This window comes from Tenrec ecaudatus, chromosome 1 (genome assembly GCF_050624435.1).
Source record: "Tenrec ecaudatus isolate mTenEca1 chromosome 1, mTenEca1.hap1, whole genome shotgun sequence".
NCBI lineage: Eukaryota > Metazoa > Chordata > Mammalia > Afrosoricida > Tenrecidae > Tenrec > Tenrec ecaudatus.
This window is the reverse complement of record NC_134530.1, coordinates 121734143-121749316: the sequence shown is the minus strand read 5'-3', so window position 1 is coordinate 121749316 and position 15174 is coordinate 121734143. Positions and strand designations below refer to the sequence as shown.

The 15174-nt window shown below is 44.5% G+C and overlaps 1 protein-coding gene across 1 annotated transcript in view; it reads right to left on the bottom strand.

Moving 5' to 3' along the window:
* Nucleotides 1–1836: 1836 nt before the first annotated feature.
* LRRC8C (leucine rich repeat containing 8 VRAC subunit C) overlaps nucleotides 1837–15174 on the bottom strand; it is a 98008-nt gene continuing 84670 nt past the window's right edge. Inside the window, exon 3 of the mRNA XM_075558201.1 lies at nucleotides 1837–8402. Coding sequence (XP_075414316.1) covers nucleotides 6129–8402 — 2274 coding nt within the window. The 3' untranslated portion in view covers nucleotides 1837–6128. The remainder of the gene's footprint in view (nucleotides 8403–15174) is intronic.

Genomic DNA, 15174 nt, shown 5'->3' with positions numbered 1-15174 from the left:
AAAATGTTGGTGAGGATGTGGGGCAGAGTAGAACTTCAGTGGTAATGTAAAATGGTACAATCATTGTGGAAAGCAGTTTGGCAATTCTTAAAAGAAAAAGATAGAAGCTGTAACTGCCATGTTGTCAGATGCTGTCACGCTGGTTCCAACTCATAGCGACCCGACACACAAGGAAAGGCAGCACCGCCCAGTCCTGCTCCTTTCTCAGAATCGCTGTTGGTTTGAGCCCCTCGTCGCAGCCATTGTGTCAGTCAGTCTTGTCCAGGGACTCTTTGTCTCACTGTCCTTCCACTTTACCAAGAATGATGTCTTTCCCCAGGGCCTGGTCTCTCCTGTTGATGCGTCCGAAGGACGCGAGATGAAGTGTGAGCATCGTCACTCTGAGAGGCATTCTGGCTGTCCTTCTTGGAAGAGAGGTCTGTTTGTTTTTCTGGAGCCCATGGTCCTGCTTGTATTTATTCTCCACCACCACCACCACAATTCAGATACATCAATTCTCCAGGCTTCCTCGCTCATTGCCTAACTTTCGCCTGCATATGCTGTTGTTGTTCTTAGATGCCATTGAGTCCGTTTCATGAGGCAAAGTCTTGCCATCTTTGCTCTAAGGAGCATTCTGGCCGTACTTCTTCCAAGACAGATTTGTTTATTATGTTGACAGTTCATGGTATTTTCAATATTCTTCACAAGCACGATTCAAATGCATTTGTTCTTCTTTGGTCTTTAGTATATCAACTTTGTTCTTGAAATGTTCTCGAAATTCAGGTGGGATATATTCAAGGTCATATTTTGGCTCTCATGGGTTTTATTTTCTTCAATTTCAATCTGAACTATACAATGAAGAAATCCCACCCTATGGACCTAAAAATAGTGACGTGTTATTGATTGCAGTACTATTTACACTAAGAAAAAAATGAAAACCACCCAAGTGTCCGCCCCAGTGAACAGACAAGATGTGAAATGTATTAGTATACACAATGGGGTACTAATCGGTCTTTAAAAAATGAAGTTCTGATCTATATATTAACACGGATGTCAACCACAAAAGGACACTTACATTCTCTCTCATATGAAATGACAAAATGTGAATGGGCTTTAAAAATTCACAGAAAAGTTTCACTGTCTTTTAATTCTAGCATCCAATTTTTTGAACTGTTTGAAGCCCCTCAGCTATTGAGACCAATGGTTAACAGTGGTTACCAGAGTTGCGAGGTGGGAGAAACAGAATCAGTTTCAGGAAGTAGTGGATTTGGTCCATGTCGATGAGGTCACTGGCATCAACGGAAGAGGACGGTTACACAGTTTGATGAGGTACCTGACATTATTGAGCTGTGGACCAAAGATGGAAGGAGGCAGTAACTGAGTTACGGATCACACTTTTCCTTAAGCATCAGTGGTACACAAAGCTTTCTTGTAGGGGGTTTCCCTAGGCTTGCAGTGAACCAAGATGGTTAATTAGGGGAGGCCTCCCAGCTGCTGATTCTTTTAAGCGACCCAGCCATCACTGTAAAAGGAGTTACTGAAAGCTGGCTGGCCAGCCTTGTGCAATCTGATCTGGCCCAGGCGCAGGAATTGCACACTCCAGATTACATACCACGCCACTAATTACCCAGATGAAACTCCACGGGCACCTGAGGTAGATGCAGTCCCGTGAAGGAAGGAAGGAAATAATTAGTCACAATTGCAGAAACACAAAGTGAAAGAATGCACGGTCGACACTCGGCGGCCCATTTCCTGCCGGGCACAGGTGCCTTCGTGAGAGACCAAGGGCTGCAAAGACAAACAGAAGGTCTAAACACATGATTTCTCAAAGCAAGCAAGAAAGGGGGCGGACCTCAATTGTAAATTACAAAAAGGACTTTATTTAAGTTATTTTCTCTTCCTATGTACTATGGAGCCAAGTAACAGTAAGACTTTAAATTGTGGATTTACATTAAGACAGTCAACGTCCAAGCATTTTCCCGACAGTCTTCGAGGTTTCGCCAGCATCTGACACATCTAGACACATACCGATGGCCTCCGTGTCGGATGGATGTGGTAAAGAACACATGAAACTGCTCATCACAGACCGGTAACTAAGCACAAGTAAACCCGTGCTTACTTTAGTGGGTAATCTGCCCCTGCAGACAGGTGGTGAGAGAAACACAGGTGATGAAGGAAAACAGCACAAAAGGCATGGGATTCCCACCCTAATCAAAATGCTCCTTAATGAGGGGACCCAGGGGGACAGGGAGAGACTCAGAGGCAGCTGAGAAGTTATCGAACACAGAAATCAAGCTGTCCAAGGTTAGATACCCCGTTTGAGGTCCTGGGATAAAATGATAAAATTCCTGGGGTCGGGGAAGGGGAGACGGGAAGTGGGACTGACAGTCCTTTCTGCAGAGCCCTTCCTTTTACTAGGAGGCAGAGCAGCTACCTCTCCTGTAGAAGCTGCCATGAAATTGGCTCACAAGCATGTCACACGTTTGGAAAGTCAATGGGCAGGTGTGGCTGAGACTGTCCAAATCTTCTCAGAATGTTTCTGAATACACGAGAAAAAATGAGAGAAGCCCGAGGCAATCCTACTTCCAGTACCTGCACTATTTTGCAAATTTATTTTGAAAGATTAGTATGGGTCTCTACCCTGAGTTACTGAGATCCCACCACAAATGTGAACTGTCTGAATAGGGTTACCAACTGCTGGCTAAGTCTGAAGTTAGTCTCTAAAGACAAAGCTTCTGTTGAAATTTATCTTACTTGTTCATCACTAAGCACTGCTGACAACTGCCATGCTGATGGATCGTGAATGGTCACCATTTATTAAGTATATTACTTCTGTTTATCAAGTACTTGGTATGAAATTAGAGAGTAATGTAAACTACAGAAAGAGTAGACTTGTCCTATGATCCCCCCCAAAAATCAACAAAACAAAACCCCCAAACCAAACAAAACCCCCCAAACTCACCGCTACCAGGTTAATTCAGACTGGTGGCGACCCTAGAAGATAGGGCAGAACTGCCTCCTGTGGCTTTCTGAGACCGTAACTCTACATGAGTGTAAAAAGCCTTACCTTTCTCCCACCGAGCGGATAGTGGTTTCGAACGGCTAACCTCATGGTTAGCAGCCCAACATGTAAACCACTACGTCACCAAGGCTCCTTTTCTTATGGTAGAATTAGGAAAATAAACAGCAGCAAAACTGCTCTTAAAGGGAAACAACAAGGGATATAAACACAAATTTTGTTTTCTGTGCCACAGAATAATCAGCAATAATGAGACAGCGTGGTGCAAGACAGTCCACGTCCTTTAACCAAAGTAACCCCGAGAGGACGCAGGTTATTGACGCTCCCCTCCCCAAAGATGGCTCCAGAGCCAGGTGAGGCGGCGGAGGAAGGAAGCAAACCCTCTCAGTAGCCCTATTCTGCAAGCCTTTGTGCACAGGCAGCGCCTGCTGGGTAGGACACCATGGGCACCCTCAGTAAGTGAACTGACAGGCCAAAGGTTAGGTGAACAAAAGGAAAAAATTATCATTGTAAATTCCAGATTTGGCCACAGCAAGAACGTCTCTAGTAGTGGTGCTGGGTTAAAAAACACAGCAAAACCCAAATGACAAAACATAAGAAACTGTCCTCGTGTTCCCAGGTGTGAACCTCAGGCGGGTTTCATTGGCATTTGTGTTCTTCTATACGGTTTCAACCAGATCGGCTGAGCCAAGGACTTGTTCTGCTTGTAATCATTTAAACTGACCAAAACGTGTACCCCCAGGGGCTGCAAACAGCCATTGGAGTTATGAACACACGCAGTACTTTTGCATTTACATGAGCAGTTTCTCCTCAGTCCTATGGAGGTTGGAGAAACAGAGTGAGCTGCTCCTTTCCAGCAAGAGCGCTTGTAAAATACGGAACGTGATGACTTAAACACTCCTCTACGTGGATCACTGAAAGGGCGCTAGAAAAGTCAGCAGCTGATTGACCTGATTTTAAGGCTAACTAGTAACTGAATGCTCTTCTACTTCTGAGCGTGAACAGACCACTCCAAATCAAAAAGGGTCAGAGCCAGGGAATTTACACTCAGAATTAAGTTCGAGACTTTAACATTTTTATAAAATCGAACAGAAACACTTGAGTTTTCTTTTTCAGTCAACACATGAAGCTATAAAATGCTGACTGAGTTACTGGGTGTTGCTTTAAAACTTAGATTGGAGAGGGAGGAGCAGCCTGTGACATTCTTAAGAAACGAGTCATATTCTTTTGGAAGTTTGAGCAATTTTCTACAAGTGGTAAAAGTTAGCTACTAATAACTCAGCTTCCCTTCTGAATCCACGAGATTGTCCATGAATACCCGTTAAGGACTTCAGCATAAATGCAATGTTAAACCTGAATAGATCCCTTTTGAAGGGTTATATAGAAAAAAACAATTGTAAGTTTTATCGAGAGAAAGGATGCACCCAGTGTGTAAGCCGCTATCTCAGCTAATCTTTCAAGAGGGCCTTTTTGCCATGGTTGGCCACGGGCGGTCTGCCGAGATTTTTACGTCAGTTTGTTCAAAACAGACAGTTTACCCTTAAATACACGTCACTGTTCATAAACAGGATCCACATTTTTAATAGCATTTTTTAAACTCCCAAATGCCCTTCCTCCTTTAATCCATCACATCCCAAATGTTTCCTAGATCAGACAAGAGATCTGAAGAAGGTCAATGTGAATTTGATACATAGAACAAAGCCCCCTTGATCAGTAGTACTGGCCTTGGATTGTGGTCACAAATAGTGTACTTCATTTTCTTGCTCAACACAGCTTAGTGGTCAGTGAAGAATTTGCCTAAGACCCACATGAAGGTGGATTTTAAATATTAAGATGAATTAAAACTCTGCTGACCACCAGGCAGTAATTATTGTTAAGTGGCAACCACTTAGCAATGTATTCACATTTCAATAATAACAGTAACAGAACCGTTCTGTATGAGATACTTACTTATTCTAAGCCAGAGAGAGCAAAAAGAGTTCCAAAGCTTTCATCGCTAGCACCCCAGCGTGGCCACCAGGCTTCAGCGAAATCGGTGAGCGCACCGGGCAGTTATTGTGAGCAGCAGTGGACTTTGAGTCGCTACCACTCCCTCCCTCGCTGCCCGGGGATGGGAGAGCGCCCCGGTGGAGTGCCCAGCTAGGTAACAAAGCTTTAGTAGCAAATTGATTCCCCCAATGAATGCACCCACATATTAAGATATTGAAGATGATTAAATTACCCCAAATCCAGGCTTCTAATTCTATGATTTGGAAATGTAATTATTGACCTAGAATATTAAAATGAATCTAATTTCTCTAAGGTTCTTCACCAGTACTACATAGCAGTATTGAGATTAAAGGGAGGAGGGAAGCGTCTGTGTATAATGTTTAACTGATATTTGAAAAATAGTTAAAATAATTGGTGATCAGGCATGCCCACCATGGAAGGCTGTTGTCTTCATGCACTAACAAATGTCTTGTCTTAGGTTAAGTGTAGCCATGAGGTGAATGGAATCACCTACTTCAGGGCACTGTTAGAGAGGGAGGGAGGATTTGAGAAACTCTATTCGGTGACAATGCACTTTTGTGAATTCACACTCTACAGATGGTGAGTGTGTGTGTGTGTGTGTGTGTGTGTACGTGCACGTGCGTGTAGCATGAAGGACCTGGCCAGTGGAGAAGGCAGCTGGGTTTTGAGATAATTAGCACAGATTCTTGGTATAGAACACATAATGAAAACCAAAAGAGGACCCTGAACAGGTATAAACAAGTGAACAATGACCTTGGCAAAATATCCTCATGTATTATAAAAATACCACAAAGCATGCCACTCAAAATTTCCTCCTTTTCAGAACAATGAATTAAAGCAACAACAAAACAAAACGAAACAAAATCCTAGATGGAACCATCTATTTCTGCCAGCAAAACACCAGTAGATAATAATAGGTTCCAAAACAAGCAAAACTTTAAAATATCAATACTGAAAAAAATACAAGTAAATTTTTATTAAAAATATACATACTCCTCACTTAATCTTGTGTACATTTTTGTTTTGTGTTTTTAAAAAAAGTAACAGCATTAAGACTACCTAATCATGGATACTGTATTTGGTAGTAGCGTGTTTCAGTCAACCTTTCAACCAAAATACGTCATTCTGTTTTCATTTGCTCCCGGACATCAGAAGGCAGAGTTTCAAACAGGGTGTCTTCCACGACCAAGCCAGCTCGCTTCAGAGCCCGACAGTCACCCAGTTCAGGAGGGAGGATCTCAAAGTGATTGCCTTTAACATCTAAGTAGGAGAGAAAGAGTAAATTTCCAATTTTCGGAGAAAGCACTGAGAGGCTGTTTTTCCCAATCTTGAGCGTTTTCAGTTTCTTGCAAAAGTAGAGTTCATCTGGGAGGCTCTCCACTTTGTTGCAAGTGATGGAAAAATACTGTAAACTCTGTAGGACTCCTACTTCAGGTGGAATAAATCGAATGTCGTTGTAGGCTAAGTCCAAGTAGCGGATTTTGTTGCATAAGAAGAGGTGGGAAGGCAGCACCTCGATCTTGTTGTGGCAGAAGGAGAGGCGCTCGAGGCTGGTGAGCTTCTTTATGTGCTCCGGGATGTAGGTGATGCTGTTGTGCCACAGCTTGAGCACCGTCAGTTTTCGCAAGTGCTGAAAGCTCACAATTTCTTCGATGGACTTCAGATTGTTGTCCTTCAGGTCCAGTTCCTGGAGGCTGAGCAGGCTGAACACGGCGTGGGGAATCCGCTCCAGGTCACAGCGGACCAGCTCGAGTTCGGTCAGGTTGACCATCTTCTTCAGGTTGTTGAGCATCACCAGCTTGGTGCCGTCGTTGTGAATGCACATTTTCTGGAGGTGGCTGGAAACGTCAACCACTGCCTGAGGGATTTTGGACACGTTGCTCTTGATGGAGAGAATTTTAAGGCTTTTGAGATCCCGCAGAGACTCCAGGGTGACGTTTTTGGAAATATCGTGACTCAGAGAACCAACCAGGTAGAGTTCTTCCAGACTCCGGAGTCCGTACATCCAGGGGGGCAGCTCTCTCATGTCATCAAACTTGACGCTCAGGACCTTGAGGTTGTCCTTCAGGAAGGACAGCGCCGCGCTGTGGATTTTGACGGAGCACTGGTGGAGGGAGAGCTCTTGCAGGTTGTCAAGTTGCGCGACCGTGGCTGGAATCATGACATTCTTAATGATTTCCAGTTTCAGAGACTGCAACTCTGTGATTTCAAACACAGTGTCCGGAAGGCCAGAGAGCATGATAAGAGGCAGCTCCAGGCGGTTGTGGGCATTTGTCTGCAGCTTCTGCCTCAGCTTATCAGCAGTCCACTCGTTATTTAAGTTCAACTGCTTTAATTTGTTCTCACTGACTTCGGAGAGGAACACTGCAAATCTCTTGGAATAGAGAGGGTCATACTGATCTATCATGTGAAGCATAAAAGCAAAGTCATTCTTCACGTCGGGAATATCATCGATTCCAGTCTCCTGTCGGACGTATTCAAAAGAATATTCCCTTAGAGAACGGTAGAAGAGCCAGTATAAGGTGTAAAGGCACGTCAGTCCATAGATACTTACAAAGCACAAGTAGCAAAAGGAGAGTTTTGAGAACAGGTGTGCCATGGTATGATTGCAAGAGAAGTGTTTGTACCCGGTCATGTCCTGGATGTCAACATTACAGTCCACTGTGAACTGGACCTTGGAAACCAGGGCGCTATTATACGCGATGATGATCAGGAATTTGATGACCTTAAGGACAGTCTGGCGGACATACATGGCATACAGGATGTCCCCTTCTTCCACGTGCAGCCTGAACTTCTTCACCTTCTCGAATAAGGCCTTGGCTTGCTCCCCTTCTTTTTTGTCCAGGGCCCCGGCAGTGGATTTGTCCATCACAAACTTCTCCGGGATGGACTTTAAAGACTGGGAGTTGACCAGGCCGCCTTCCGGAGCAGACTGGATGGTGTGCAACCTGCTCGTGTTATTTTTCCCGTGGTCCTTTTCTTCGGATTCTTCCCCAGACACTTCGGACAGAGCACGCGTGGTCCAGGGAGAGTCGAAGCACTTCCCCAGGATGGAGATGAAATGTTCTATTTTGGAGCTGGACCCAGGAAATTTGAACCAAAAGTTGCTGCAGAGCATGAAGACCAGGGTATGGATGAGGACGAGATAAGGGAAGTATTTGGCATACCAATGCAGGGCCCGCTCATAACACATCTGGTTTATAAAACTGTACTGCTGAAGGTCCAAATCTGTCTTCAGCCCTTTCATTTCCACAGTGGTGGGGCTGGTGGCCGATGGCTTTGGGGGAGGCAGGGGGGTGGTGCTGGCAACGGCTTGAGAGACATTCGAAACAGAAGAATGGTTCTGAGGAGGCTGCGCTCTTTTCGGAAGGCAGATGATCTTGTCTTGCATGACCTGAAAGACAGAAACAGTTCAAATTATATTACTCCAAGAGCTAGTCTAATGCCATTAGTGCTCAGAAAGCAGCAATAACATCCAATAAATGCCCGTTTCTTTTGCCTGGACAATATACAACTTTCAATTCCAGCACTAAGATGTTATTCCAAGTCCATTTGTTATCGTGAAAAAAAAAGAGAAATATCTAACCTTGTTCATGCCACAAAATACAGCAGGTTTGTATGAGGATATAGAAGAAGCCACAGCAAAATAGGGAACATTCTTATAATTTAAAAAATTATCTCTCTAGAGGCTGGAAAAATTGGTTATTGGACTAGGATATATGTCCTCTTAGACTAATTTTTCAATTGGCCTCTAAGACTCTTGTCATTAGTTTATGTATGAGGATATAAAAGGATTAGGAGGAGGAAATATAGAAGAAATTCTCATCTTTAGAATCCTTTTTTTGTCTAGCTGTATCCTGTGAATGGCTTTAATTTAATAGGAATTTTATTGAGCTTTTGTAACAGCCCCTTCTTCAAAGAAAGGGCATAAAGAAGTGTCCCATAATAAAATAATTAAGTCTAAACTTGCTATTTTTTCACAAAATATCTTACATGGAGAAACCTTTTGCTTTTCAATTTCATGAAAAGAATTATTAAGCACTAAGAATGTCTAATAGTCCAGTAAGACGGATTTGGGAGAGAACACATCCTTTTTGAAGAAGAGGTGGGATGGGAGAATACACTAGGCGCCAACCTGGAAGCATCATCCACAGAAAGAAATCCATGAAAGGACAACTATTTTTTAAAGATTCAAATAATTCAGAGCAGGAATACTAACCAAGGGGCTGACAGCAATGAAGTATGGTATTAATAACATAAAGGATAGATCTCATTGTTTCTTAAAATGTCAAATGGCTAGAAATTCACAGGATTTACTGATTCTTCACAGCAAAGACGTAAGCACCCCTGTGCAAAAAACAGAAACGGGGTTCAGCACCACGTGGACTGCTGTGATGTGGGAAGGTGACCACAAGCTGGTGACGAGGAAGACAGACCATCAAACAGAGCACATGGCTGACCATGCACTGGGAGACCCCACACTCAGCAAAGTTCTGGTCTGTCAGTGACCCCAGCAAACGGCTGTAGAGTGAAGAAGCCCATCCAGAGCTGGCACGGGTCCAGCTCACATCTGGGTACGGAGCACACACGCCTCGAGATGTCGATGAGGCTGGGGGTTCAAGCAATGGCGGTTGCAAATGTTATTGGGCTTAATGACTGGCTGACCTCATACTGGTTACATTAGCCCTTTGAAGGGGGTACTCTGATTCCTCCTGTTTCACAGATGAGAAGAATAAACGTCACCAAAAGGTCCAGGGACTTGTCTCACGTCATCCAGCCCAGACCCTGCCTTCTTATTTTATCGTTTTGTATTTCTGGGATGAAGCCACAGGAACTCATTTTGAAAAGAAGCTTCACTCTAAGATTGATAAGGCTCTGTCCTGAGAGACAAAGCGGGGGCTCGTTTTCTATTTAAATCAGAAGAAGGTAGATAAGAATAACACGTGCCTCCGCAGTCTGAGTGTTCAAGCAGCGTCCTCACTTGGCCCTAACATGAAAACCCCGAACCTGCCTCCCCACCTATACGCCGATGAGGACAGCTATCTATAATTGCAGCGTTTCTGAGTAGTGCAAATGAGTGTGCTTGGGTGCTAGTAGTGGGTTGGAGGTGTGTCTTCATGTTCCACACATCAGCCACGAACACAGTTCCACGCTGACATACCCGGGGCTACCACGAGTCGGAACTGACTTGATGACAACTGACACGGTTACAAGTTGGGTTGCTAACAGAAGGTCAGCAGTTCAAACCCACCAGCTGCTTTATGGCAGAAAGATGAGGTTCTCTATTTCCATAAACACTCAGACGTCTCAGAAATCCACGAGGGCCGTATACAGTGGCTAGGAGTTGGAATTGACTCGGTAGGAATGGGTTTTTGGTTTCTGGTACCCATAAATTACATGCCAATCCACAGGCAGAGTTAGTAAAGCATAATTTCTTTTTTTTTTTTTTAACATTTTAAATAAATTATTCTCCACCCGTCTTTAAGGGAGCACCTTTCATATGTCTTGGAGCATCAAGAACCCCACTTTGGAAACCAGTGGACTGCAGACTCGCAGGACGCAGCCTAGACAAATGTCAGAATACCCTGGAGCAGGGGTCCTCACACTTCTTAAACAGGGGGCCAGTTCACTGTCCCTCAGACCCATTGGAGGGCTGGACTATAGTTAAAAAAAAACTATGGACAAATTCCTATGCACACATCTTATTTTGAATTAAAAAACAAAATGGGGCAAAAACACCCAGCCGGCTGGATAAATGTCCTCGACGGGCCGCATGTGGCCCGCGGGCCACAGTTTTTGGACCCCTACAGAGGAACATAACAGACTAACAAGGAAGAAATTGAGCGTCTGGGCTCCGTTCCAGGTGATTTCTCCGATTTGATCTCAGATTCTCCTCTAACAGTCTGCGAAGTGGAAGGTGGAAGCAGGGAGCCCACACGGGAATGAACGCTTGCTTCCCTGAGCACATCCTCCGGGAGTGGCACCTTGAAGCCCCTCCCCTGATGTGACATTGCTAATGGTGCGATGCAAGTGCAGACAGATTGGCAAGAAACCAAGATCCCGCTAAGATAAAAAAGGCAGACACTTTCTTATGGTGCTAAGTTCCCCCTCAGAAAGCAGGGGGGCTCCTTGACCGTTCTCCTGCCCAGCCTCTGCCTTAGCTGCCATACAGAATTAAGGTTATGGAATTGCACCCTGATGCCCGGCGCATGGATAAGCGAAGGCTGAAACCCAGCTTGTGGCTTTCCTTTGCTCAGGTCTGGGCCCTTGCCGTGGCATCCACACTATCGGGGACATATTTATATTTTGCACAAAGAAACCTTACTGCCCAGCATCTGCCATGCTGTGGAGTCAGACAGTAGTCTCCTCATTCTACAAACAAAGCAACGGACTGAGGTTCGGGGAACTTAAACAGCCCATGGTTCGCAGAGCGAGGCAATGGGAGGGGAGGGCAAGTACTTAAATGGGTTTTCTGCCTAGCAGTGTCATCCACTGCTCCACAGGGCCTCTTTATCTCACCAAGCTTCTGCTGTCTGTCTGGCTGCACTACAGCCCAGCCTATAAGGATAGTATGTAGACAAACTCCCGGGGTTCCCTTCAGCCTCTTTTAGACTTAGTGACAATGGAACTTTTGAAATGTGTCCCTCAAATGCCAGAGGGGTAAACACAACGCTCTTCTCCCAAAGCTGTTGCCTAATCAGAAATGCCAATTGAGAAGGAACAATACTGGGACTTAGTCACTAAGAACAATAGTTCACACTGCTGAGGAAACACAAGAAAGACTCCAGCAGAGAGGCAGGAGCCGAACAGTAAACAGAACAAAGATCGAAACAGCAAAACAGTTACAGAAAAAATACCAGAAGTACATCCCCCTACGTGCTCCATAGAAACAGTAGTTCTGTGAGCTGCAACATTAGGATGTATTGGGAAGTTCATTGTTCTCAAAGGTCTAATCCCAAAAAGAGAGAAGACAGGAGGGGGAAAAAAGGTAGGCTTCCGAACAAGAATCATATCTATGTTTTAACTTTTTTTCTTTCTATTTTTGAGGGATTTGCCTAATTAAACCTGTATCTCATTTCTCTTGACCTTGACCTAGTAATGTAAAGAGTTGGCGAAGCCTGCAAGACACATTTCAAAACGATAACTGCAGGGTCCAGGCTGCTAATGTAAGAAAACATCTAGTACCAAGAGGTGAGGGACAGAGAAGGGGGCGAGTCACCAAGGACAGGGCCAGGTGCTGCCGAGGCACCAAAGAGACAGCTCAACAGTTCCGGGGGGGCTGGACAGGTTTTTAGAGGCGAGGAGGCCACACAGTAGGAGAGAAGCTAAATTTGAGAACGGAGGTCAAGCAACCTGGCAGGAGACTGGAGTGGAAGTCTATAATCCTGATTTTTTTTTTGGGGGGAGGTTCAGGTTTTATTTTTCTGTCTAGAAGAAAGAGCATCGCAATCCCAGAAGAATGAGGCTTGGGCAATGCATGAGACAGGGCTCTCTGGAGGAACAACACCAGGACACTTAATCCTTACTTGTAGATCGAGATGTAAATACCTTCCAACGTCCTCCACCCTTTAGTAAAATCTGCTAGAAGAAATCCTGTAGAAATCACAGAAAAGGGCACTATTTCATGCATGAATGAACTTGGTGCAGATGGGGAGAATCTGTCTGAGATGGGTAAATGTGAATTCAAGATAAACAAAGTTTGGTCCCGGGAGACTAAGAGTACACAGCTGTGGGATGGATAGTAAAACCCATCCCGCACACCAACTACATACATCCTGTGGAAAACGGCTTCGTTTCCCTCTTCAGTTCCGATCCCAGCTGACCACGCAGCTCTTCTCTATCATGTTTCTAAGACACTCAGGGATAGGTCAGTGGGAACGAGTCACATGCTTGGGAGTACACATGACTTCTTCCACTGAGCTCTACAGCCCCCACTACTCCCCTGCCTGTGATGTACTGCAAGGGCGTACAGGAAGTACCCGGCCTGCAATAACAGCATGGGTAGAACAGAAGAGCACACAAGTGAAAAGATGTCTGGAGGAAGGACTGGGAGGGGTTGCGGCATGAAGCTTTCACATGCCAAAGGTATGTGTCCTCTATCTGGAGTACAGATTCATTCTTACCCAAGGAAAAAGGTCATGTGAGTCTCAGGGCTCAGGACTCCCTACTTGCTCCGTGACTATTGGTGCCTGGAATGCAAGTTGGAAACAAAAGAAGATGGAACAGTAGATGGAACATACGGTCTTGGTGACAGAAACAAAGCTGGAGATCACATGATAGAAATTTTGCAAGACTAATGACTTATCACAAATACCTTTTGTCAATAACACAGACGGCGACTACACAGGTAGACGTCTCCGGATGGAACACACAGAAAACAAATTGACCACATTTGTGGAATGAGACTTTACAGAAGCTCAATACCAGCAGCTAAAACCAGGTCAAGACTGACTGTGAAACAGATAATCAACTGCTCATGTGTAAGTCAGTTTGAAGCTAAAGAAAACTGAAACTAAAGTCCACAAGAGCCAAAATATGACCATGAGTATATCCTACTTGAATTTCAGAATATTTCAAGAATAAATTTGACACACTGAACACTAATGACTGAAGAACTGATGAGCTGTGGGAGGACATCAAGATACATGAAGAAAAGATTAAAGTGGACGTCTGAAGAGACTTTGCAACTCGCTCTTGACCACAGAGTAGCTAAAGCAAATGAAGGCAATGAAGTCAAAGCTGAACAAAATATTTCAAAAGGCAGTTCGAGAAGACAATGTAAAATATTATAATGAAATATGCAAAGACCTGAAGTTAGAAAACGAAAAATGAAGCACACACCCAGCAGCTATGAAACTAAAAGAACACAAGAAAAAATGCAAACCTGAAAGACTACGAGCTTATGCATAAGGTTCTCAGAACTCCTTCCCCCAAGCAAGCAGCTGATTCCTTCTTCACTGTTCTTAGTCTGGAAACTGCACAAAACAGTTCACTCTGGGCGACTCTGCTGGTGTCTGACATACCAGTAACATCGTTTCCAGCATCACAACACACAAGCCACCACAGTATCACAAACTGATACCACTTGCAAGTAAAATGTTGTTGAAGATCACCCCATGATTATGTTAGGTAGCTAGCATAGGTGCTGGGGCATCCATTGTGCCTGCTCAGAGGTTCGAGCTTCTGGCCAGGAAGGGATGGTACACCTAGGTGGGTGTTACACCTGGATTGGCCCATCTGAGCCAGGTGAATTTGATTCAGCCAATGGGGTCGACCAGTATTGTCGACCACGCCTCCCAACCGGCCCCTGAAAAGCCAGAGGTTTTGCTCTGGGCTCTCTCCCAGTGGCTGCTACACAATGCAGCACAGTCAGGCTGCGGTACGGAGCGGCTAGACCAAAGTCCCGCAACTGTGCCATGGGCTCTGTCTGGCTTGTGTTCCATTTACTGTCGGGCCCGAAACTGCTACTATTCTCCATAAACTCACTTGGATCACAAACCAGGTTTTGTTGTGAATTCTCTCTAATGCGGAGCCAAGGACCTAGGTATATCTCTCCCCTGAGAAATCTAATCATTACAGTAGTGGGTTGACAGGGAGCAGCCAAACATGCAGGCCAGATTCAGCAGAGAACATGGAACAAAGGATATTATTGCTGCTGTCAGACAGATCTTGGCTGAAAGCAGACGTACCAGGAAGATGTTTACTTGAGTTTTATTGACTACGCCCACACAGTTGTGTGTGTGAATCATAACACATTATGGATAACCTTGGGAAGAGTGGGAATTATAGAACACTTTATTGTGCTCATGCAGAATTTACACATGAATCCAGAGGCAATTGTGGGAACAGTACAAGGGAAAATGGCATCGTTTATAATTGGGAAAGGTGTGTGTCAGGGTTGTATTCTCTCATCATACTTGATTCTATCTATTCTTGGAGTCTTGTTTTTTAGCTAATTCCATCAATCTTCATGCTGAGCCAATTATCAGAGAAGCTGGATTATATGAAGAAGAGTGTGGCAAAAAAAAAAAAAGAACACTGGCATAAGGCTTAGAGCAGTGGTTCTCAACCTTCCTAATGTCACCACCCTTTAATACAGTTCCTCATGTGGTGGTGACCCCCCAACCATAATATTATTTTCATTGCTACTTCATAACCGTACTTTT